This window comes from Calypte anna, chromosome 15, assembly GCF_003957555.1.
Source record: "Calypte anna isolate BGI_N300 chromosome 15, bCalAnn1_v1.p, whole genome shotgun sequence".
In the NCBI taxonomy this organism is placed as follows: Eukaryota; Metazoa; Chordata; class Aves; order Apodiformes; family Trochilidae; genus Calypte; species Calypte anna.
The window spans coordinates 8,526,140-8,548,426 of NC_044261.1; the positions used below are offsets into that span (position 1 = coordinate 8,526,140).

At 36.6% G+C, this 22,287-nt stretch overlaps 1 protein-coding gene across 1 annotated transcript in view; it reads right to left on the minus strand.

Moving 5' to 3' along the window:
• ADGRD1 (adhesion G protein-coupled receptor D1) overlaps positions 1 to 22,287 on the minus strand; it is a 125,361-nt gene that overhangs the window by 91,019 nt on the left and 12,055 nt on the right. Inside the window, exons 5-13 of the mRNA XM_030460696.1 lie at positions 21,998 to 22,177; positions 20,567 to 20,821; positions 18,010 to 18,074; positions 17,171 to 17,326; positions 14,606 to 14,665; positions 13,344 to 13,461; positions 12,647 to 12,757; positions 10,927 to 11,002; positions 8,346 to 8,487 (exon numbers count right to left, since the gene is read on the minus strand). Of these exons, the coding sequence (XP_030316556.1) occupies positions 8,346 to 8,487; positions 10,927 to 11,002; positions 12,647 to 12,757; positions 13,344 to 13,461; positions 14,606 to 14,665; positions 17,171 to 17,326; positions 18,010 to 18,074; positions 20,567 to 20,821; positions 21,998 to 22,177 (1,163 nt within the window). The remainder of the gene's footprint in view (positions 1 to 8,345; positions 8,488 to 10,926; positions 11,003 to 12,646; positions 12,758 to 13,343; positions 13,462 to 14,605; positions 14,666 to 17,170; positions 17,327 to 18,009; positions 18,075 to 20,566; positions 20,822 to 21,997; positions 22,178 to 22,287) is intronic.

The following is a 22,287-nucleotide window of genomic DNA, read 5'->3' on the forward strand; positions in this document are numbered from 1 at the left end:
ATACTTACACAGATTACACCAAAGGAATGTAGGACAAGGATTAAATTATAAACCAAAGCGACTTTAAATGAAATAACACAGCAGACTGTGATGGCCATTTGATATAGTTGCTTTGTATCTGACTTTCAAGATACAAGAGAGAAATAGGTGGTAGGTGTGAGAGAGAGAAGGGAACTCCTGGCTTTCTGGCTTGTATGATATTCCAGGTGGGGTCCACATTCCAACTCTCCAAACTACTTCTCCTTGACTTGGTGCCTAAAAAATCTGGTCACCTTAATATACACTTGGCAACATATCAATGTAAAAGTCCACACCAACATCTGAAAGTTATCATTTTAACTGCCCACACTGGAGGAATGTTCCCCCACAGGAATATGGAATTTAATGAGTGTTATAAAAAGTTACTGGCACTACAACATATTATCACTGGGGTATAAATTACTGACCTGCATGTCAGCTGCAGACCAGCTAGGATAGCAGCCAGAACCATCTTGCTGGGCTGAAAGAGCTGCAGGGGCAGCTTCCCCCGCATCCTTAGGGTCACCCAGTGCATCCCTACTCCAGAGATGGATCCAGACCAGAAGACAGAAGCAGAACAGAAAGCTCTCGCATCACATCAGCCATAATAAAAAACTACAGCAGCAGACAATATTCTGATTCCATTTGTCTTGCTGCCGTAAGAGTAACAACGTGACACATCAGATCATTTTCATCAACAGATACCAAAGCTGTAATTAGTTTTGCCATATTCTCAAGCTTGGAGTAAATTAAATAAGGGATATTTGAACATTCTTAAGTATATTAGAATATATGAATATTCTTAAGTATATTTAGTTGTCAAAGTATAAGATATATAGATTCTCATCAAGTTATGTTTCAGCTGCACAATATTTTTTTAAGCATTCTATTTTTAGCCTATGTTTTCCTAAAGTTAGTTAACAATCTGTGACAGAAGGAGATATTGTGTGCAAAATGCAAAATATTGACATCTATATTGTCCCTCATATTCCTAAAGCATATGTGCTTAAGCCACCTTACAAAAGGGAAATCCAGCTGAGTGTAGGCACAGTCCAGTTCCTACCTGGTCCTTTACATCAAAGCCCTGATCCATTCATCAGGAATTATGTAAATCAAGTAACACCAAATTCTGGATCCTGCAACTTAGCACAAACTACAGCTAGATAATGAGTGTTTATCTCCTGTTCAGAAACCCCGTGCTATGAGGCAATGTTGTATAAAGAATTAACACTGTCAGACAAATGAGAAAGACTGCAGCTCAGAATGAAAAACATCTGCATGCAGGGGAAGTCAATTTCTCATTAGTTTGGAAGCCCCAGCCTTGTCAGTGATTTGTCAGTGGTTCCAAGACACATTTTTATATTCAGAGCTCTACAGCTCTGGGCTGAAATGTCACATTTGTGGTGTCATCAAAACCAACCCTGGTTCAGCCATGCAAGAAAGAATATGAGGCAAAATAAAGCACTGCTTCAGTCTCTGTACCTTTCCCTTTTAAATGTTTTTCTCTATCTTTCCAAAGGCATTCATTACATTTAAATTTTGCACACTATGGAAATTCACACACTACAGAAAATCCTAAACAAGGCAGGTTTTTCTCAGCAAGTAATCCAGACTTCAGTCATCACAGCTATATTTCTCTCTATCTTATCTGTACAGTCTTGACTCAGCACAAACGGCACCTCTAATTCCCTGATGTATCTCTGTTGCCCCCACCAAAGTGTCAGTTATGTAGTATGGTAAAACACAGAAGTTTTACTCAAACACACCCTGACCCAGGCCTTCAAATGCAAACACCTTCATTCCTCAGAACAGGGTAAGTGGATATCAAAATACTTCTACAGATCCAGCCCTCTGCCTTTTTCTGAACTGCTATAGGAACCCACTCAAGCAGCATCAGTGAACAGTCACTGGGTGTTTTTCCTATCCCTTGGCCCTTGGAAAGGCCAATAGGAATTTTGTCTACTCTTCATCTAGTGTGATGGGCAGCAAATTCACTTCTAACATTTTGACAATGTGCTACAATTCAGAAGCTAACTCTTTTCTAGCACTAAGATACACACTGCAGAAGTCAGTCCCAAAAAGCTGAAAGTAAAATTCCCTGATGATCTGAAAGAAAATATCATGGGAAAATTTAAGAAGCTTAGATATCAAGTAATAAAATATTTTCTCTTAAGGGGCTTTTTTTTTTTTTTTTCCAACAAGGGGCTCATTCCTTCCATGCTGCCTTTAAGGGACAGTCCCAGTACTTTTTACTGAATTACCCGCACCCAGCATCCCATTTCACTCCTTCTGCCTGGTCACCCCCATGCTGTTTTTTCATTCCTGTACATTTTAATACCTAATGGAAATCTACAAAAGAAAAAAAAAAAAAAGGCAGAAACTTCCCTGATAGACAAATTACATGTCTCTAGTTAGGATTTAAGAGTGGGAATTTATCAGACACAGAGCTGTGCTTGGTGCATGGATGCTTGCTCTTAGGGCTCCGAGCAGAAACAAACACACACCACGTGGATGGCTGCATGGAGAAGCGTCTCAGAGCTGTGTACACATGCAGCCTGCAAGCACCTCCACTGCTCCTGTCACTTTGGTTATGGATTCAGTAATACATGGGCCCTGAGCATCTAGAGGTACCTCACTTAGTAAAAGCTTTGACCCGAAAGATTAAAAGTTAACCTAACCTTATCACATGCCAAGCTCTGAAGTGAATGAGTTGACAGCACTTGGCCATACTGCTGGAGAATTCAGTCCCAAAGAGGATGCTGAATTTATGCCCATTTGTCTCACACTGGCAACTGTTCCCCAGAGCAAAGTAATGCTTCTCTGAAACACAAATGGTGTTTTTCTATTTTTTTTTTTTTTTTGCTATATCAAATTGTTCCCTGGGTGATTTCCTTCCTTCACCCACACCTCTTTTACCCCAACTAACACTTTGTCCAGCTCTTGGCAGATTTTCAATGTAAATATTTCTGCTCCTGGAAGGAATTTGCATAAAGCCCAACTGCTTTGCAAAGGAGAAATGCATGAAGCTGTCACAATTCCTTGGTGACTGCTTAGGACTCAATACAGCATTTGCAGAATCAACAAAGGCAACATTTTGACCTCCTCTGCCATTCACCAAACAGCTTCAGTTTAAGAGGCTCGTTTTAAGAGTTAGTTTTAAGTTTTAAAGCTTTTATATCCCAGTCTGAAATAATGGTTTGAAACGAATTTTTTCTGGTAGCATTCAAGATGTTTGCAGTAGCCACATTTTTGCAAATTTTAGCAGTTTGGGGCACTACAATGGCTGTTCAATAACACCCCGGAGGCCCCTGTGGCTGAGTCTGAAAATGTCTTTCCTCAAGGAGATGCTCCCAGTACAAACTGACATCACTTTAACTTCTGTGAACTCCTGCTGATTTACTCCATATAAGAATCTATCCCACTAATTTAGCCTACTTCTATAACCATCATTCTTTCTCCCCACTTTGAGAAAAAGCCAACGAGAACATTGGCCTAGAAAATAGATCATCACAAGTTTCATGCATTGAAATCAATGGAAATCAGAACTTCTTGATTCTGTTTGTTTCAGTAATCTGTAGATCATTACTAATTTTAAGCATACATAGTAAATAAAACTAAATTGGGAGAGATATAGATATTATATAGATATTATACACATATGACAGGCCAAAAAACAACCAATCAACCAGTTGACCAGATTAGATTTGCTCTAACTAAACGTGACAATTTATTTTAACTAAAATTGGGAATATTTAACTATTTCTTTTTCTGAAATCTATCAACACCTTTTTATTACTAAAAATTTCTGTGCCTCTAATACATTACTTTCTACACTTATCTTCACAAAGATTTCCAAACTGGTTTTGATACAAAGCATATTCTATAACCCCCACATTAGTAATACATGTGAAACATCTAGAAAAACAAATACAATCAAAACATCAAAATCCAGGAGAAAATTCATCAATGATAAAAAAGTGCTCAGAAAATGAATAAGCTGAGGGGAAAAAAGAAAGAAATTAGAAAGGAGATTGTAATGAACTTTTTTAAAAAGTAAAAAAAATAGATTAATATTCTGAATTATAACTTAAACTTATCTGTTTACTGAAAATTCCTTACATTTCTTTATTTGTTTATGGAATTTGCATATTAATGCTTTTCATCTCTTCTGTCTCTCCTTGTTTAGCACTACCTCATACCCAACTTCAGCAAAGCACTTAGCAATACACTTGATTCAAATCACACAAGTAATCCCTGTAGGACATGTTGCTATGTTCTTGGTTCTCTCCCCTAAAGGGTGATGCTCGGGTTGTCATTCTGAGTTATCCTGTAAGCCCTATCTTTGTCTAGGGTGCACTTTCCTGTTCAAAGCATATGTTAGACATTAAATGATACCTTGAAAAGATTAAAATTGCTTAAACTTATTAGGAGTCACTGCAGAGGAGGAAGGCATGCAGAGCTAGCTTCAGGGTGACTCACTGAAATGCAGTTCCTCTTGGCTGGCCTTGTCCTGATAGCAATCTTGTTACTGACCTAGCTTGTGTGAGCCTCTGAAACTGGGAAGGATTTTTTTTTTATTTTATTTTTTAAAGAAATCCCCCCCCCCCCCTCTTAGCAGCTGCGCAGTTCCATTTCCTGCTATGAAAACTACTCAAAGTTTCTCATACTATCTGCTAATATCATTATCTACCAGCTCTGTTGCAAAGCAGAGGGAGTTAAAAATGCCCAGAGTAACAAGAGGTGGGGAGGGAACAAGCAAACCTAGAAATTTACCATCCACAGAAATCTCTCAAGTATGACTCCACTGCCATTTCTGAGCTAAAATTAACACTATTTTCTAAGCCAAAGGTTTTATTTATACTGTGTAAACTAAAGACAAGCATTGTTTTAGATTGATGATGTTACTGTAAGAGAGCCTACACTTAGCCACACTGCTGCCTTGTAATAAGGATGGGCAGAGCCCCAGGCAGCATCAGGTGACTGTGGGTTTGTTTCAGCAGAAATGCCCCTGTGGAAAGGCAGAGGCAGATCACACTCACCACTGCTGAGCAGGTGCCTTATTTTGCCATTGCTGGGTGAACACAACAGCTTAGAAGTGTGACAAAAAGGGCATAATTAATACAAAAATCTGTTCAGTTGTTTCTGTACTAATGCCACTAATCAACAACAGAATCATTTTATAAGTCTTAGCATCAAAGCTACTAAAACGTGAATGTTGGCTACTTCACTTCTGCAATAACTTTTTTCATAACGTTTAAATTTGTATTTATCTCTCTCAACATTGTGCAAAGAAACACAAGGTTTTATAGAAGACAAATATAGCACAACCAGCTGGAACTCCTGTAACAAGCCATCACCATGTGCAAGAATGCTTCAATGATGTAGTCACTGATGAGAAACTTAAAACAAGAGGAACTAAATTGAATTTTTAAGCTGTGTACATGGCTGGGACAGAACTCTACATCATGTCAAATATAAACCTCAATTTTCCCTTCTCCTCCTGTGACAAATGTTCAATCAAAGGCAGAGAGTGAAGCAGCACAAGATGCCACAGTTCTAAAAACAGGATAACTGGAATTCAGTTCTGGGTTTAAGTCAGCAAGTTTATTGCTTGGTATTGACTGACCTCCAACTGCTTGATGCACCATCACTTGGAAGCAGATGTTTGAAAAAGTGGATTATTTTTGCTATAGATTGATAACACTTGGTTCCAGTCACCAGTGGTTATTTTCTTTAGGCAAGAGGTAATTTTATATATACTAAGGAGAAGCTGGCAGATAAAATTACCTTCATACCCAAAGAATAAGTCAGCAACTAAACTTAAAATTGAAAAAAAAACTTTACTTGCACGTCCAAAGCCATTCGATCATGATGCCCTCACTCCTGTTGCTGTATCTACCTCAAAGGCAAAGGAATCATTTACAAAGAAATACTGAGGGCTTGTTTCATGACAAATGAGTGATAACACAAGCATTGTGCCTTCAAAGGCTTAAGTCTGTTCTGCCATGGAAATGAAAGCTTCTATGAATTGCAGTTTATTACAATGCAATCCTGATTCCTACAACAGGCAATCTTCTATGTGCTTAACGAAAATCTATATTTTTTTGTTATTGCACCTTTCTAGGCTTCTAGAATGGATTCCTATAAGAAAATAAGTCCTGGGATCTTTCTTTTAATAACATGAACAATACAGGACTATTGCTGTATTGTTAAGAGATGCTGCATATCATCATAATGACTGCTGGTATTTTAAAATTGCCCAGGAGCAAGAAAATTAGCTACAACTATGACCATTTCTCATTTGAACTCAATGGATTTTCTGTATTCTTTATAGCAAGGATTTAACTTGTGTAACAAAGTGTCAAACTTTGCATTGATTTTTGAATTACAAGTTGGGTTTTTTATTTTCTTTTTGCTTAACTGTGGTTTGCTCTAAAGAGTCACAGTTTTAATTGGATTTTATTCAAGCTTTTCTGGCAGAGTCCATCCAGTGAAAAACTATACCTTTTTTCTGCAGATGTGGGCAAAATGTTTTTCCTCACTCAATATATAAATTAGTCAGTCAACACTTAACTTGCCATAAAAATAAATTGGTTCCCCATTGATTTACCTCTCTATTATGGTAGTAATAATATTTGTGTACAAATTGTAATTTTATTTTCCTATCAGTAATGATGTTAAACAAATGATGGAATATGGCACGCTGCTGGCTAGGCAAAAGACAACAGAGAGGATGACGCTCATGTACCAAGAAACCAACAAACACAGGCACACAAAAACCCCACCAACAACCAAAATCAAGACACACCTGAACAGGTGTTACCATGGTTAGTAAGACCTTAATATTACCCACAATGGAAGCAGCCAGAGAAATATTACAGTAGATGATAGATGAACATCTGTGAATGGATTGCCAGTGAGCAATAAGAGCTCTGTAAGAGAAAACAGCTGCTCCCTTATGCATATGACCCACACACTGTTCTTGTGGAGCCTGAAACCCCCAAACAACCTCTGTCTCTTATGTAGAGGCTAAGTAAGACAGACACATCCTCACTAAGAGAGAAAGAGGCAGATGATAAATGTAAATTTTTTTTTTGTATACCACAATCTCAGTGATATTCATAATGAAAGTCAACAGGCATAAAAAAAACCTCACAAGTTTAACAGCCTGCTAGTAAATCATCATACTAAAGCATGAGGAGGTACCTGAATCAACAAAGTACATTTTATAAATGAACTACAATAAATTCAGTCTTCACAAGTGCTCATCTCTAAGAGATCACTAGGGACATTTAGAATGAGTCTCAAGTTTAAATAACTGTCAGAGCACCAAGAGTTTTTATTTCTTTTTCTTAGGTGCTTTTTATATATTTGTATTCTGTGGCCTACTCAGCCTTTATGAGAAACCCAATAGGGAGAAGATAAACCAAACTGAAAACAGCTATTAAAAGAAAAATATGACAAAATATTTGGAAGAACATCTAAGAGATGTTTTGTAGGAAGCATTTAAGAACAGAAATAATTCTTTTCCATTTCCATACAACACAAAGTGCTACATGATTCCTGCAGCACCTCAGAATTTGAACTCAACTGTTCTCCATTTCTACTAACAGGAAAGGGATGGTTTTTTCTCTGAGAGCAAACACAATTAGGTATTTTCTAGCTTCTTGCTGGAATATGCTAATGTGGTAATTAAAATAGCTTACCAAAATTTATCAGTTTTCACAAAACTTATATGAGAACCTGGAAAAACTGGAGATATCTTGTTTCTCAGACACAGAATGCTCTGCTCTCTGGCAAGGGCAGTTTACACCAGAAGAGGGATGTGAACCTGCTCCACTCCTGTCTCAGGAGATGCTCTGCCTGTCCTACTTGTATCTGCCCTCAAAGGAGTTCCTTCTCTGGGTTTAGTCATGAGAACATTCAAAGTTCCTCAGTCATTTCCAATACATCAGTGGAATAAGACCAAAAGAAAAATTGGAAGTGAATTCATGTTTTTGACAATCTTAATGAAAAAGCAGCAATAATTCATACCATCCTATTGCAGATTGCACAAATACATTCATAGAACACTCATAGAAGAGAAAGGCCTAAAGCTATACTTGTCAATTCACCTTCTTTTTCAACATGTGCTCTCATCAGCCTTTTTGCAGTGATGAAAGAGAAGTCAATGAATGGTTGGTAAATGAAACATTGTAGGCACAAATGTCACCTGAGTTGCTACTAAATATGCCCACAAAAACTACAAGACAAAGAAGTCATCATAAACACCGAAATTTTAAACAGCCCTGATGATAGCCTAAGCAGGTAGGTTCCATGTCACTTACCAATTTGTGAGTGAGCTGGATGGTAATGAGAGGAGATCCTGAAAGATTGTGGGACAACTTGGGTAGAGGTTCCACTTTGATAGAGATAAGATAACTGGCTGCTGAGATCATATAACCTTTGTAGGCAGCAGCTTCAGCAATCCTTAAAAAGAAACAAATATATTAAGGATTCAGAATTTAAAAAAAAAAAAAGTCATGGCAGACATTAAATAGCTTCATTCTGTTCCTCAGCAAGGTCAAATAAAACAGAACTCAATAAGCACACCCCAAGTACCAGTCCTTAGTTCTGACCACAAATACACATCAGTATCAAGAGATTGCTTCTGCCCTCAGGAACCAGCATGTGAATTGAATTTGTTCCTCTGAGGGCAGAATTTGCTGACTCCAACAGGAACTATTTCCATGTAGAGGACTCGTAATGTTAAAACCACTGTCAGACATTTTTCTTCTACACAAGTTAACAGGATGGACATTTTTTCCACACCCATTATCTGCCATTTTAGCTTGAGAGGTGGATGAATTTTGAAGGAAAAAAAAAACAAACAAAAAAAAGAAACAGTATTTCTGTGTTTTGTTGTGGCATACACAACTCTTCCTTCACTGTGGTACTTGATTCTAGATAAAAATGAGTCTCATTTCATTACTTCCAGTGGCATTACTACAGATTAACACCAAATGCATATGAATAGGACCAGAACTGGGCTCAAAATCTCTTTTTGTTTTGTTTTTTGGTTTGTTTTTTTCTTTTAATGAATCAAAACTGAATCCCCTCAGAAACTGCTGTTTATGTAGTCTGAAAATACAAATCATGTGTCTGCATAGCACAAAAGCTCCAAGAGTTTTAGTTTTAGCTTTCTACCCAACACGGAAAAAAAAAATCCCCTTAAGAAGAAACAGAATGGGATTCAAATAAGAGGTGTTCAAGTAGCCCAGTGCTAGAAGTAACATAAAAGACAGTCTTTAAAACAAACTGCTCTGGGAAAATGCTGTTATTCTACTGAAACGTAAGCAAAAAAAGTTATAGTAATGCAGCACAAAACAGAAAACCAAGCAAAAATAATACAGCACATACTTATTTTTAAAACTATTTTGAATATCTGAGGTTTTATTCCATAGAATAAAATCTCTAAGACAGTCTTCCCTGTGCTACTATTTTTTAGATGCTGTTTTGGACAAAGCTGCATCTTGAATTTATAAATCTCATACTGTAGTGCATTACATACTGCAAACAGTTAAAGTAGTTTCAACTAATTATAGAAATAGGAGATGTTTCTTCTCCAGTCTCTTAGTATTTCAGCAGGGCCAGATCTTTCCCTCTTGAAAATGAGTTCATATATATACAGCTCAGTGGAACAGGAATGGGTTTCCCTATTCCAGGAAGTTCAGAGAACATACACAAAGATGACACAAGTGTTATGTTTTGCTAAATCAGAGCCCCAGGATTTGTAGACTCTATAACAGTGTGTTGGAACACAGTGTTTTGACAAGAAGCATCTTTCATCATATTTTGCTTGTGAAACCATAGACCATATATTCTCTCTTGGAGAAGTTGAGATTATAGCTTATCTTAATAAATTGCACAGATCCTATTTGATAAACATGAACTGTCATAAGTTATTGCCTGTATTTCTTCATGTCAGTAAAAAATACTGCATGATACTGACTCAGTTCCTTTATAGCCACCTGCTAAGGGCTCTTTTTTTGAGAGAGCAGGGTAAACAACAGTATGGCTTGCTACTTGTTTTAGAAATAATATTTAGTAACTGCCATGTGATTATCTCTGTGTGATCAATCTGGTCATAAGCCAGGACTCTACCCTGAAGTTCACAAATGGGTTCCTATGATCATGACCTTCCATGTAACTGTATATAAAAGAAAGGAAAACAATTCCCTGACATCCATGAGGCACTGCATCTTCTCTTCTGCTGTCATAAACTAAACTAAATACCCCAAAGAAGATCAGATAAAAACAAAGCCATAGCCATACTACCTTAAAAGGAAAGTGTAATGATTTACATTAATGGCCTTGCCAAATTCCCCAGGGAACTGTATTGCTGAGGTACACAGCTCTGCATTTACTTTATCTTATCTACTAATGATTTCATTTATGTAGCATATAAAACAAAAGGTCTTTAAAGCATTGCTTGGTCTCCTGTTATATAATTACCTTACAGGTTTCTAGGATTAGGACTCAGTTTTCATCTAAAGAGAGATGTTATGCTTTCTCATTTGTTTCATTTAAGTGCAAGCTTTATCTTTATATGTGTCAGGAGAAAAGATGTAATTTCCTTTCATAAGGCAGATTAGAATTATGAAATTCTAATACCAGATCTAATGAATGGAAGGAAAGACAAAGAAAGACAAACATGTTGCTGCGAGAATCTATTTTATTGCAACATAAAATAAAATATCTAATGTAAGCTTTAATCTCTCTCTAGTTAATGACTACATGTCAATAATATTGCAGAATCAGGATTATGACTCACCATTTACAGTTTCTAATGAACATATAACATGACTGTTATAAAAGTGTATCACTAAGGTAATAAATGCTGCAACATGAGAGGTCTGAGATACTTACTTGGTATCCATAGGGTTGATATCGTGAAAGAAATAATGCATGTTATGGTAAAGCAGGCCAACAATGGTGATCCAAGCTGTGAAAAGTGAACAGGGGTTATTTCTGAGAGCAATAGTAAGAGACACTTCTCATAGACCTGAAACTCAGTGGTAATGAAGAGCCTTGACTTCTGTAGACTTTCATATCTTTGCTTTAAAAGATTTTCTATTACTCTTTTAAGTGAAAAAGTATGAACACCTTGCAGTACAGCACAGAAGAGAGATATCAGAAGTAAAACAGAAGGATGCCTGCCCTGTGCAACTGTTCTTCCAAAATAGATTGTTAAAGTAATTAGTAGTCAATTATAAACCACCCACATGGCACTGAAAAGGGAGCCATGACACTCCAGCCAATGTCTCAGTAGCAGCTACAGCAATCTCAAGGCTAATTCACCACCACCTACATTAACTTGCAATTTATGAAACTCTAACACAGGCATTTCCACTTTGGTTGTCTGCTTGCTGCCTGCATTCCGAGTATTTATGAGTTCTTCAGCATCTGAGTGAAGAGACAGATGCATATTTTCTAAGTGTCAGCCACACAGATGTCTTTTACTACCCCTTTTGTTGGGTTCCAAGTATTTATAGTTTCAACTGTTTAAGGTGGAATAACTTTTTAGGTTAGCTCATGTGGACAGTGTAGCAGTGTGGCCTGAAGGCTGAAATTACTCAGAACTGAGTTTTAGCTGGAAAAAGAATTAAACATTTAATAGGGCGTATCACTTCAGGTTATCAATGCATGATAATGTTCTGAAGAAAAAAAATAAAACTGCATGGTGAGAGACTTTATGTGTAGCACAGGAAAAGAAGTTCTCCCACATGCTATTTCTGGCATTACAAGTTGGTTTGAAGTTAGAGGTATTCAAGCCTCAGAACACTTGCAGTGAAGTCTCCAGACAGAGCCCCCTGCCAGTGCAAAGAACCAAAGCTGCCATCACAAGTCAGGTAAACAGCTAAGTAGTTATTAGAGTATTTATCATTGCAGGTTATAGACCCCTAGTGCTGCACCTCATGAACAGGAACCAACCTTCCTTAAACCTTCCTTCAGTGGAAAGGTCTGTGAGTGTGTGAATCTAGAGCACACAGGTCAGAATTTCAAATGTTAAAAGATGCAGGTAGATGTTTTTCAATCCCTGATTAAAATATAGATAATTAACTTGAAGCATATTTTAGAGTCCTGACTAAAGCTTCAGATTTTTGCCATACTTTGCATTCGAGATTATTAAAATTTTAACATAGGTATGGATTTCTGAGTTCTGATTTTTTTCTTTGACTGTAATTTACATCTGCATTCTGTTTCTGTAGCTTAAACCTGTCATTTCAAAGTTTAATTTCAGACAACATTTTAAGAGCAACTTTGCATGAAGGGATAAGTAATAAATGACCTGACATCTTGGAATTACCTCAAAATAACCAGTTCAGATGATTAAAAATCATCTGTGAAATTATGTCTTCTCTGATGGGATGGCTTCAGTCTCTATGGCTCAGCAGTATTATTCAAGAGTAATTCAAGCATTATGAAAATTCTACTACAGTAATCATTCATCAGTATGAGAGGACAACTGCTGCTTCTTTAGAGCCAGCATAATCAGTGATCAAATCAGTTACTTGGAGAAATAAAGAAACCAAAACCTGTTTTCAAGGAAAATAATTTTCAGATAGCCTGTTTACATAATCCTTACCTTTTTCATGAAAAGCTTCACTGGGAATGGAAATATAACTCTGCCCCCGAGTTGGAAATCGATAGTGGGACAAATTCAGAATCTGAGGATGCATTTTGACTAACGTGTAATCTGTGTAATAACCCAAACAAAAGCATGATTAAATCAATAGCCTCTACAACCTACTTGACTGTTTAACCAGGACTTCCTAACAACTACTGCAAACTTTTAATTTAAAACCTACACCCCCCTTACAGGTCTCAAGGCAGCACAATGCTAGAACAGATAAATTACCTCTTCTATCAGTAGCATCCAAAGACACAGATGAAATTAGGGTGCTAGGATGCTAAACAGCAGTAAAATAAGGTTGCCCTAAAAACCCCAAACTATTCACGTCCAGATATCTGCAGTTTCTAAGATGATGCATAAGAACTCTAGGCACTGTAGCTGCCTATTAGTATAGTATTAGTAGGTTCATCTCATCGAATTAATATTCTAAATCCTCACAAGTAGTGTTGAGGATATTCAAGTACATTCAGAGCTGATTACCTCTGAACTAACCAGTCATCCTTCTACAACTGAAGCCTTATTTTTATATTAAAAAAATAGAAGTGCCTGGTTTTATTTCCTCCTTCAGGCTGGCAAAGGAATAGTTGCAAGCACAGAAGCATTTAGGACATCCTGACAGTCCAGAGAAGACACTCCAGCTAAATCCTACCTGCCACAGATGATGTGCCCTCAACAGTTAAAGTCAATGAGTTTTCTTCCAGGTTGCGTGTCATGTGAGCCATCACACTGTCAATAGTTTGAATTAGACTTCCACACATGTGTGTGGTCTGGGAAAAGAAAGAAAAGAAGAGAAAGAAATTGCAGTTGCACAAAATGCCAAGGTGCTATATTAAGCCCTGTGAGACTCATTATTCAACTGTCCGAAGTTGAGACTTTCTCCACAACCTTGTCCACATAAAAAAAAAAATTGTTAAATGTTATGGCAAAAAAAGGCTATTGATAAAATGTTACACAACTTGATGCCACCCAGAGCCTGACCTTATAAAATGCTATGTATTTACAGGATGTCTGCAAATGACTTTCTGCTCCCACCAGCATTAGACAGTCAAATGTACTCAGGATTCAGTAGAATGAGGCCAGGAACTGAGCCAATTATTTTGACAATATATAAAGACTGATATCAGATTGGAACATAAGTGGAGACACTCCAGTTTGGGCTTTCTTTCCTGTTTATTAAAAGGGTCCTTAGTATAAAGCTATTTTCAAAATGTTTATATGTTGCTTGAAAAACAACCCTTGAAACTTGCTCCATGAAATCTCAGAGTGAATGCATGTTTCAATGAAAAGGAAACTTACATTATCTAAAACCTATTTACATCAGAGACAACCAAGGATTTTAGGCCAAGAACTTGCATCAATTACACAGCTTTTTGTCATAAAAGCATTTTAGGCTTCAGGAAAACTAATTTACTTTAGCCTCTCCTCTCAATTTAAAAGCTCTCTGTTCTGAAATCTGTGCTCCATGAAGATTCAAACAAAAAACTGCAAACATTTCTCCACAGTCTAACAGGCAGACTAGAAAAGAAAGAACATTGATGCAGTTTGCTTTTTCATATATTAAGTTTAATCTCTCTCAAAGCTTCAGTTCACTGAACAGGTAAATACTACCACGTATTTCATGAGCATTGAAAAACATCAAAATAAATAAAACAAAACAAACTTCTAAATAACTAAGTTCAGTGCTAAAAAGGAATGCATTTACACTTCAGTGACAATACCTTATTTTATCAAACTTTTATTCATTCTTCTTGAAATTTGTGAAAAAAGCAGCAGATAAAGTTGTTGTTTTAACTCTTAAATAAAACACCTCTCTTAAACTCTCTTAACTCTCAAAAAGCAACCCGTTTTATTATTATTTATATGACATTATGCAGTTGAAGCAACTTCTAAATCTAAGCCCATGTGTCTTACCTGTGGTACATTATTCCAGTTGGGCAATAATAGAAAATCTTCAATAGCTTTTAAAAATGCCTAAAAGAGAAATAGAAGTATATTATTTTATTATTAATTAATCAGCCACATCTCCTGGTAAGAATCCAAGGCAGATCTCCACTAGGATTCTCTTATGATTCTCTCTGATTTTGTCTAAATTCATCTGACATCAATAGCTCTTTCAGTCTTAGGTTACTAGATATTTCAATAGCACTTGTTAAATATCTGGGTTCCATCACTTGTACAATTATCTCCCTAACATCTGCACTTAAAGGTTGGTTTTGAGGTGAAATATATGTCATGTTGGGCACTGTTCAAGTACTCAGCATGAGACAGTCCCTGTCCTAAGGAGTCCTGGTGACAAATGGAAGGAGAAAATGATACAGAAAATTAAAATGAAAAAAAAACCACACATCTCCTGCTTAGCTATTTCTGTTAAAATCACTTAAAAGCATCAACTCAGTTTAGAAAAATTCCACTGAAAAATGTGGAAGCAAGCTACAAAGCTTTTCTGAGCATAATTTACAGTTTAATAATACAGCACCAGAACTTTGCTATATGAGCTTACTTTGGGGCAGTACTTTTTTGCAAACCCTCTCAGCCATTCAGTGTGGAATTCTTCCTGGCATACACAGAAGTTATCCTAAACTCAGAACCCAGCTCAACCTGCCCAGAACAGTCAGGAAGTGTCCCTTTCAGGTCACATCATCACTCCAGAATTACTCCAAGAATGTATCAGACCATTGGAAAGGGAGGGAAAAGCAGGAGCCACTGGGCAGAGCAGAGCTACTTGTCAGAAGCAATCCATTATGAATGTGTGTCAGAAATCAAAAGGTTTATTGCATATCACACTTAAATATTCTTGTGCTGTGAGGCATATGGCAATCAGGACAGAGATAACTACAGAAAATAGCATAAATGCTCAGCTCCTGTCTTTCAGGGAATTAGCTGCAGACAATACAAAGCCAAACCATCAATCAGACAAATGACAGAGTCTGTATGTATGATCAGGCTTCTCTTGTATTTACCTCCCAAAATAGCTTTGCCAAAGATAATCATGTCCCACATTTCTGTCTGCAAATCATTTTCATGACACACAAAGCAGCATCAGATAGCATGAATGAGCAACGAAATGGCAGCTGAAATGATGTGGGAAAGAGGTATGAAATCTGACAGGATGATGTTCCTTTTTCAATTTAGAAAACACACAAAATTTAAAGCAAAAAGAAACAATGTATTAGAGCTTTTTAGAAGGTTTTTTGCTACCTATTAAACTGTGAGCTATGAAATCCAAGCTTTACAGCCGAAAAATGCTAAGCTTTTAACACAAACTATCCACTGCTGTCCATGTAGTTTTCAGAAACATTTATTTGTTTGTCTGAATAAAGAATCCTTGTCACCCTGGGACTACTCACAAGCTAAAAGGAATAATCACTAGTGAGGCCAGAGCTGATTACTGTAATAAGAGATTTCTAGCCTGCTGAAATCAAGGAATTAGATGCCCATCATTTTACAGAAGGCCAACTTTTTTAGCAGAACATGACCCCTTGTCCTCAGCTCAGACTGCAGAAAATACCTTTTTTTTTTTTTTTTTGCTTTCCTTTGTGGATTAGCTTAAACAAAACCACATTGCTCAGTTAAGCTTGGGATCTGATCTTCCCATGAACTATTTTCATCAGAGATTTGTCATATGTCTGCATAGTAGTCCTGTCTGTGACTGAAACCTGGAGCAAGATAAAGCTGCTAACTCACAAAAGCTCAGGGACACCACCATCCCAAACAGGCCCTCTCCATCTCCAGAGCAGAGAGCTGGCAGAGCAGGCTGTGTGCCTCTGCAAGAAAGAATGATGCATAACTTCTCAAAAGAGAAGCCAGAGGAGAGGCACAGCTTGCTCTCCGCTTACTACAGGAGCAATAAAAGCTAATAAAAGGTTGAGCAGAGAGCAGTAATTGGTAACTTTTAACCCTATAGTGCAGGTGTGAACCTCAAAGATAAGTTACATTTATATTTGGGCAGCTCCCTGGGGATACAGCCACAACCAGAGTAGTACCCTGCACACAAGTCAGTCAGTTTGCTATTAGCTCATGTGCCTCCATTTTGCTGCTGCCACCACTCTGATTAGTGTCTTTATGTCCTGCACCTGATAGGTGTTAGCCAAATTCTGCTGCATTTTGCATTAGTTGGGCCATGCAGAGAAATGCCTTTTTCCCAGAATTATATATTCTTCAGTGGACACACTTGCAGATGAAAAAAATTAATCATCCTTTGTTTCCTGCTTCTCTAAATAATTATTGATTTTTGTTGATTTTAGTCATGGTTCCAGGTATATATATTTTATTCATTAAATAACACCCCCAAGCAATAATGAGAACATAAAACTATTTTCTCTGGTTGAAGCTCATCGTCTGCTGCTCTCTATAACAGCTACTGCTTTTTTCATTTGTATTTTCTACAATTAGCAGAAATTTTCAAAGCTGCAATCAGTATTCCAGCTTCTGGAGAAATTTTTATGTGGCTCCACACACTCAGTGAAAGATACTCACCTCTGCCAGGCTTCGGGCAGTATTTTCTGGCAAGGATTTGTTGGGCAAGCTGAAGGAGAGGTTCTCCAGGTAGCCCAGCATGGTTTCAGGGGAGCGAAAGTTCCCTCTCTCCTTGGTCAGATTGGTTATGATGGGATGATAGGCGTTTGTAGAGAGCTACAGAAGAGAAATACTCATCAGAAATTATTCCATACAGCAGTCATTATTTATAGGTTTGGCCTAAAACAGTTTGAGGCACAGCAGACTGGTGACACACAGGAGAGTACATAAGCCATGGGAAAAGGAAAGCACGCTGAGAGATGGGAGAATCAGAATATATGGGCACAGCTTCATTTTTCATTAGCAAATATAAGGTCCTATCTGCCATCATTTTCTGAAAGCCTCTAAAAAAGAAAACTAATAGACCACTGCAGACAGCAAGAAAGTGAAAATACACAGCAACAGCTAATTGCATGCAGGCTCATTACAGCTAATTGTATATATTCTGCATACTTTTTTTTTTAGCTTTTTCATTACACATCTACTAAACAGATAAAAACAAGTTTTTGTTATTGTGTTGGGATATTTTTTCTAATTTTAATTCAATGAAATATTTCAGAAGTTTCTACACTTCCCTTTTCTAAAAATATAGAATGTATTTTTATCTCTTCTGCATTAAGAGTTCTGTAGTACTTCAGTCTTCCCAAAGTGTCTAAAAATTCCCTCTATGCCTATGGGAAAGTGTTTATAATTGGGGAAATAAAATAAGTACCATTAATGAAAATTGTAAAGTGAGGAGGTTCTGTAATTTTGTAATATAGACACATTCTGACATTGTAGAAAAGAGAGGACTGTCCTACCACAGGTTTTGTAGTGGTTGTCATCACAGACCATGGAAGTGTTGAAGAAAGCAAAACTTGTACACCTGGGGAAAATTCATGCACAAATGAGAATGTTAGCAGATCTGATATTCCCACTGCATCTTGAATCCATTTCAACTAAAAGTAACTCATTTACTCTTTGGTGCATATTATTTCTTTGCAGCACCTTTGCTACACATGCTTCTTTGAAGAATTTCATTATCTGATTCTGTCATTAATTTTACTTTGCCACCTTTATATAGATGAGCCTTGCAATTTAGTCTAAGACTTATACATTTAAAGCTTTGTTTGCAAATAAGAAACTTCAAGTGCTCAAGTTGTATCTCAATAAAAAAGGACATTTGGATCCATCTTTCTTCTCTAGCTCTTCCACAAACATTTTTGCAATTCAGCAAAAATTTAAAATAAAAAATAAACTTATGTCTTGTCATAAGTAAATAATAATCTGTAGGTACTTCTGACAATTTCATATATGACTTTGCTGTATTTCTTTATTTGATAAGCTGGGACTGGGAACATACACTCACTGGAAAAAATGAGACTCAAGCCTAACCTATGATCTCCAAATGCTAATGTTTACATATATATCTTGAGCCTCAACTGCTTGAGTGCCAAATATAACCCCACCCAAAAAGGCAAGTTCAGAAAGCCTTTTCCACATTAATCTGCAAGAAATACTCCAATGGAAACATTTTCATTACTTGCAGAAAAAAAACCTAAGACACCCAAATAAAAGAACACTGGTAAAAATTATGGTACACTAAAGCTGTTGGGCTATACCAGTTTTGCATAAAACAAATAACAGGAGTAAAGGATTTGAATTGTAACCATTATTAGTAGTTTGAACATCATATAGAGAATTTCTCCATTAGATGTTTGTAGCTTGATTTCAAGCAAGAGTGAAGTTGCTATTATTTAGACAGACTTCACTAGTAAATGTCACCCACCAACACTACATCCATTGAAAAATACCATATGAGCACACCATAAATGATTTGTCAAGACAGAAAGAATAAACTTGATTTTGGATGGTTTCCATTTGCTCCATTTTAAAAATATTGATTCCTTTTTGTGCAAAGGAATTTATTGGTCATTTGTAACAGGGAAATAAAATTTTCTTCCAATTTACATTTTACCAAGATTTTATATTTGCCAGGAGCAGGGCATTGCAGCACAATTAAACAATAGTTTCATATACAGGACACACTTCTCATGGATCCAAAATGAACACGATTCACAAGTGGTTAAAAACACATTCCTTGTCGATTCACAAGTGGTTAAAAAGAGTTCTCTTTGTATTTATTTAAGTTATACTTCTCTGACAGTGAAGCAGCACACACATATAGATGATCAGGTCAATATAAATATCTGTAGCTCTTGAGTTTAACAGTGTAACCTTCTTCTTGAGTTACACAAAATCAAAGAATGTGATTTATGGTACCTTTGACTTGGATAGTGTTATAGTCACCCTAGACTGTTGTGAAAGAGACAACAGCCAAAAGCAAAAGCATTCTTTCCAACATGGACAGAACTTTAATAAGTTAATAAAACTAAGATTTTAAAACTATTTCCCGCATAAAATAAATACTCTCCCAAACAGAAATTTTGAAGACTTTCAGACTATTCACTTTTTAAAATTAAAAGGTTGTAAAATAGAAAACTTTAGTGCAATTGCTAATATTAGTGTGACAAAGCAAGTAGATTTCTTCATTATATACCAGATGGAGGGTTTTCTTTTTCAGTGACTTCAATTCCACATAAAGTAGTTTCTATGTTCTTTTTGATATACTACATTTTGTATATATTTTTTGCTATAAACAAACTTTTAAGTCAAATATATACATTCTCATTTCCAGGCATGCATCAAGAGTTCTGTTATTCAAAGAGTTTCTGTTGTTAAAAAGTTTTCCAGGAGTTTAGAAGCACCAGAGTTATGGGAATAACTGCTTTAGCTCTCACTTACCTAGTAAGACTAGATGTAATCAGGGAAACTGATAGTAAAGCCACATGCCCTATAGTTCTGTTCCCAAGAGGGATGCTACTCACACATAAGCATTTAATAGCAACTTTTTCTTATGAAAAGTTTACTATAAAGATCCATAGAACAATGATCAGGCTTTATTGGCCTTAACAAAGTCTTCTAAGTCTTTGTTAAAATCCTGATTCTCTGCCTTTGATATTACATTTTAGCAAATACCTTTTTTCCGTTCAGAAGCACACATCAGTTAGTCTTTATCATTCCAGGAATGGGAGAGGTAACTGTTATTAACCACATCTGTCAGAATACAGATGGATGAATACTTTGGGTCTTGTTAATTTTTGATGAAATTTTTAAGGACTTAGAACCCAGGATGAAAACACTGCACTTCCAACGACAGCTGAGTGTTCTGATGACATTGATACCTGAGTTTTTCTGCCTCTAAATATTACATTCAATAGCTGCAAGATGTAAAACGAAGACAAATCCTACACAATAAAGATTTTGAAGTCAGCATTTTTACAGAAGATAAATTAGGGCAACAATGCATATACTCACCAACAGCAGCTGTAAAGTACTGCTCAATTTCATGAGGGGTGAGTGCCCTTTCCCATATAATAAACTCATCAAATGCCCCATTCACATAACGCTTTGTTGGATCCCCCTCTGTCCCAGTCAGTAGATTTGCACTGGGGTCTCCATAGTCATAGAAAACTTTCCCATCTGGATCAGTTGTGTTTAGAGTTCCATTGACATAGACTTTCAGTCCTTCTCTTGATTTCCAGGTAAAGAGAATATGAGTCCAATAAGGACCTGCGAAACATCAAAAGTCACAGCAAAATCCATGAATCAATTCCATTTACAGTCTCTCCTGCTCAGTAAGTTTTTGCTGACTTGTGCAATGCTATAGAACTGTATAGAAAGTGGTAAGAGTGAGTTATGGAATGTTGATGTCACATATATTAATCTTTATACCCAAGGGGAAGCCCATACTTTGGCAGAACTCCTGTTAGCTTTTCTCTGAACTCTTACTTGGACTCACTGCAGTTTCATAAATTACACTTGCTAAAGTATTACTGGCCAAGATCAGAAGTCTGTTCAATACTGTCTAAAAACCCAGTGCAGCAAGAACTGCATAAAGAATGCAAGTACTGGAGAACAGGCCAACAGACTAATTAAAAGTTAGAGTTTTGTTGTACTTGAGAGGCTGAAAACTTATATTAATTTTCACTTGGATTGAGTAAAACCACAAACATGTGAATTATTCTTATAATTTAGAAGTTTATTTTCTTAAAATAAGATTTCTACTCTGATTTATTAAGCTTTGTAAAACACTGCTACTAGAAGGTGAGAGAGTCCTATTTTACCAATGTACAGGTAGCCAAGGGAAGACTGAATGACTGTCATTAGCATTACTAGATCAGAATTTGTTCCAGTCACTAGGTAAGACCACAACCCAACCATGCACAGTTTAGATAGAAGCAGTAAGACAGTGATATTCCAAAATGTTTACTCATACAGTGCCACGGCACACAAAACTTGACACCCAACAGATAATAAAATGTCCAAAGCACTGAACACTTGGTTACCAAATAAAGACTGAATTTAGGAGGCCATAGAGGACAGCACATGTATGAAGTTTTAGAATATACTGAGACTTGACAGGGATTAACCTACATTCTTGTGTTTTTGCACTTACACCCCCATTAATCTATTGCTGCCAATAAGAATTCTGCTTCAAAAATAGCTGGAAGTTGGGTCTGAGGACTGTTACTGAACAACAATTGCTCTATAATACAAAAGCAATGTTTTTTCAGTTTGTGATTTATTTCTCTCTCTCCAAATCAAGACGATTCTCAAGTACAAAGCTCTGTGGCTATTTTTATATACCCATTTTTCTTTCCTGAAGTTGTGCTCTTACTACTACATGTCTGCAAGAATAAAGTAATTTTTTACAAAGAAATTAATTAAAAAATTGATAAGTTTTACCTGGTGGACTAAAGCTTGCTTTCCACTTCATCATTGCATTCCCACGGGTATAAAATTCTACTGAGCCTTCACCTTCATTTGAACAGATTTTGAAACCACTGGAAATTACTTGTCCACCAGAGGCAGGGAGAAACTTAGCCTGCTGGTCTTGAGTCTTCCAGAAAAAGGAAAATGTTACTCCTGATCAAAAAACAAGTGAGAGGAGATTTTAACAAGGAAAAAAAAAAAACAAAAAAAGCCCAAACCAATAAACGCAGACAAGCACAGTTAAGATCTTTCAGCACTGTTAA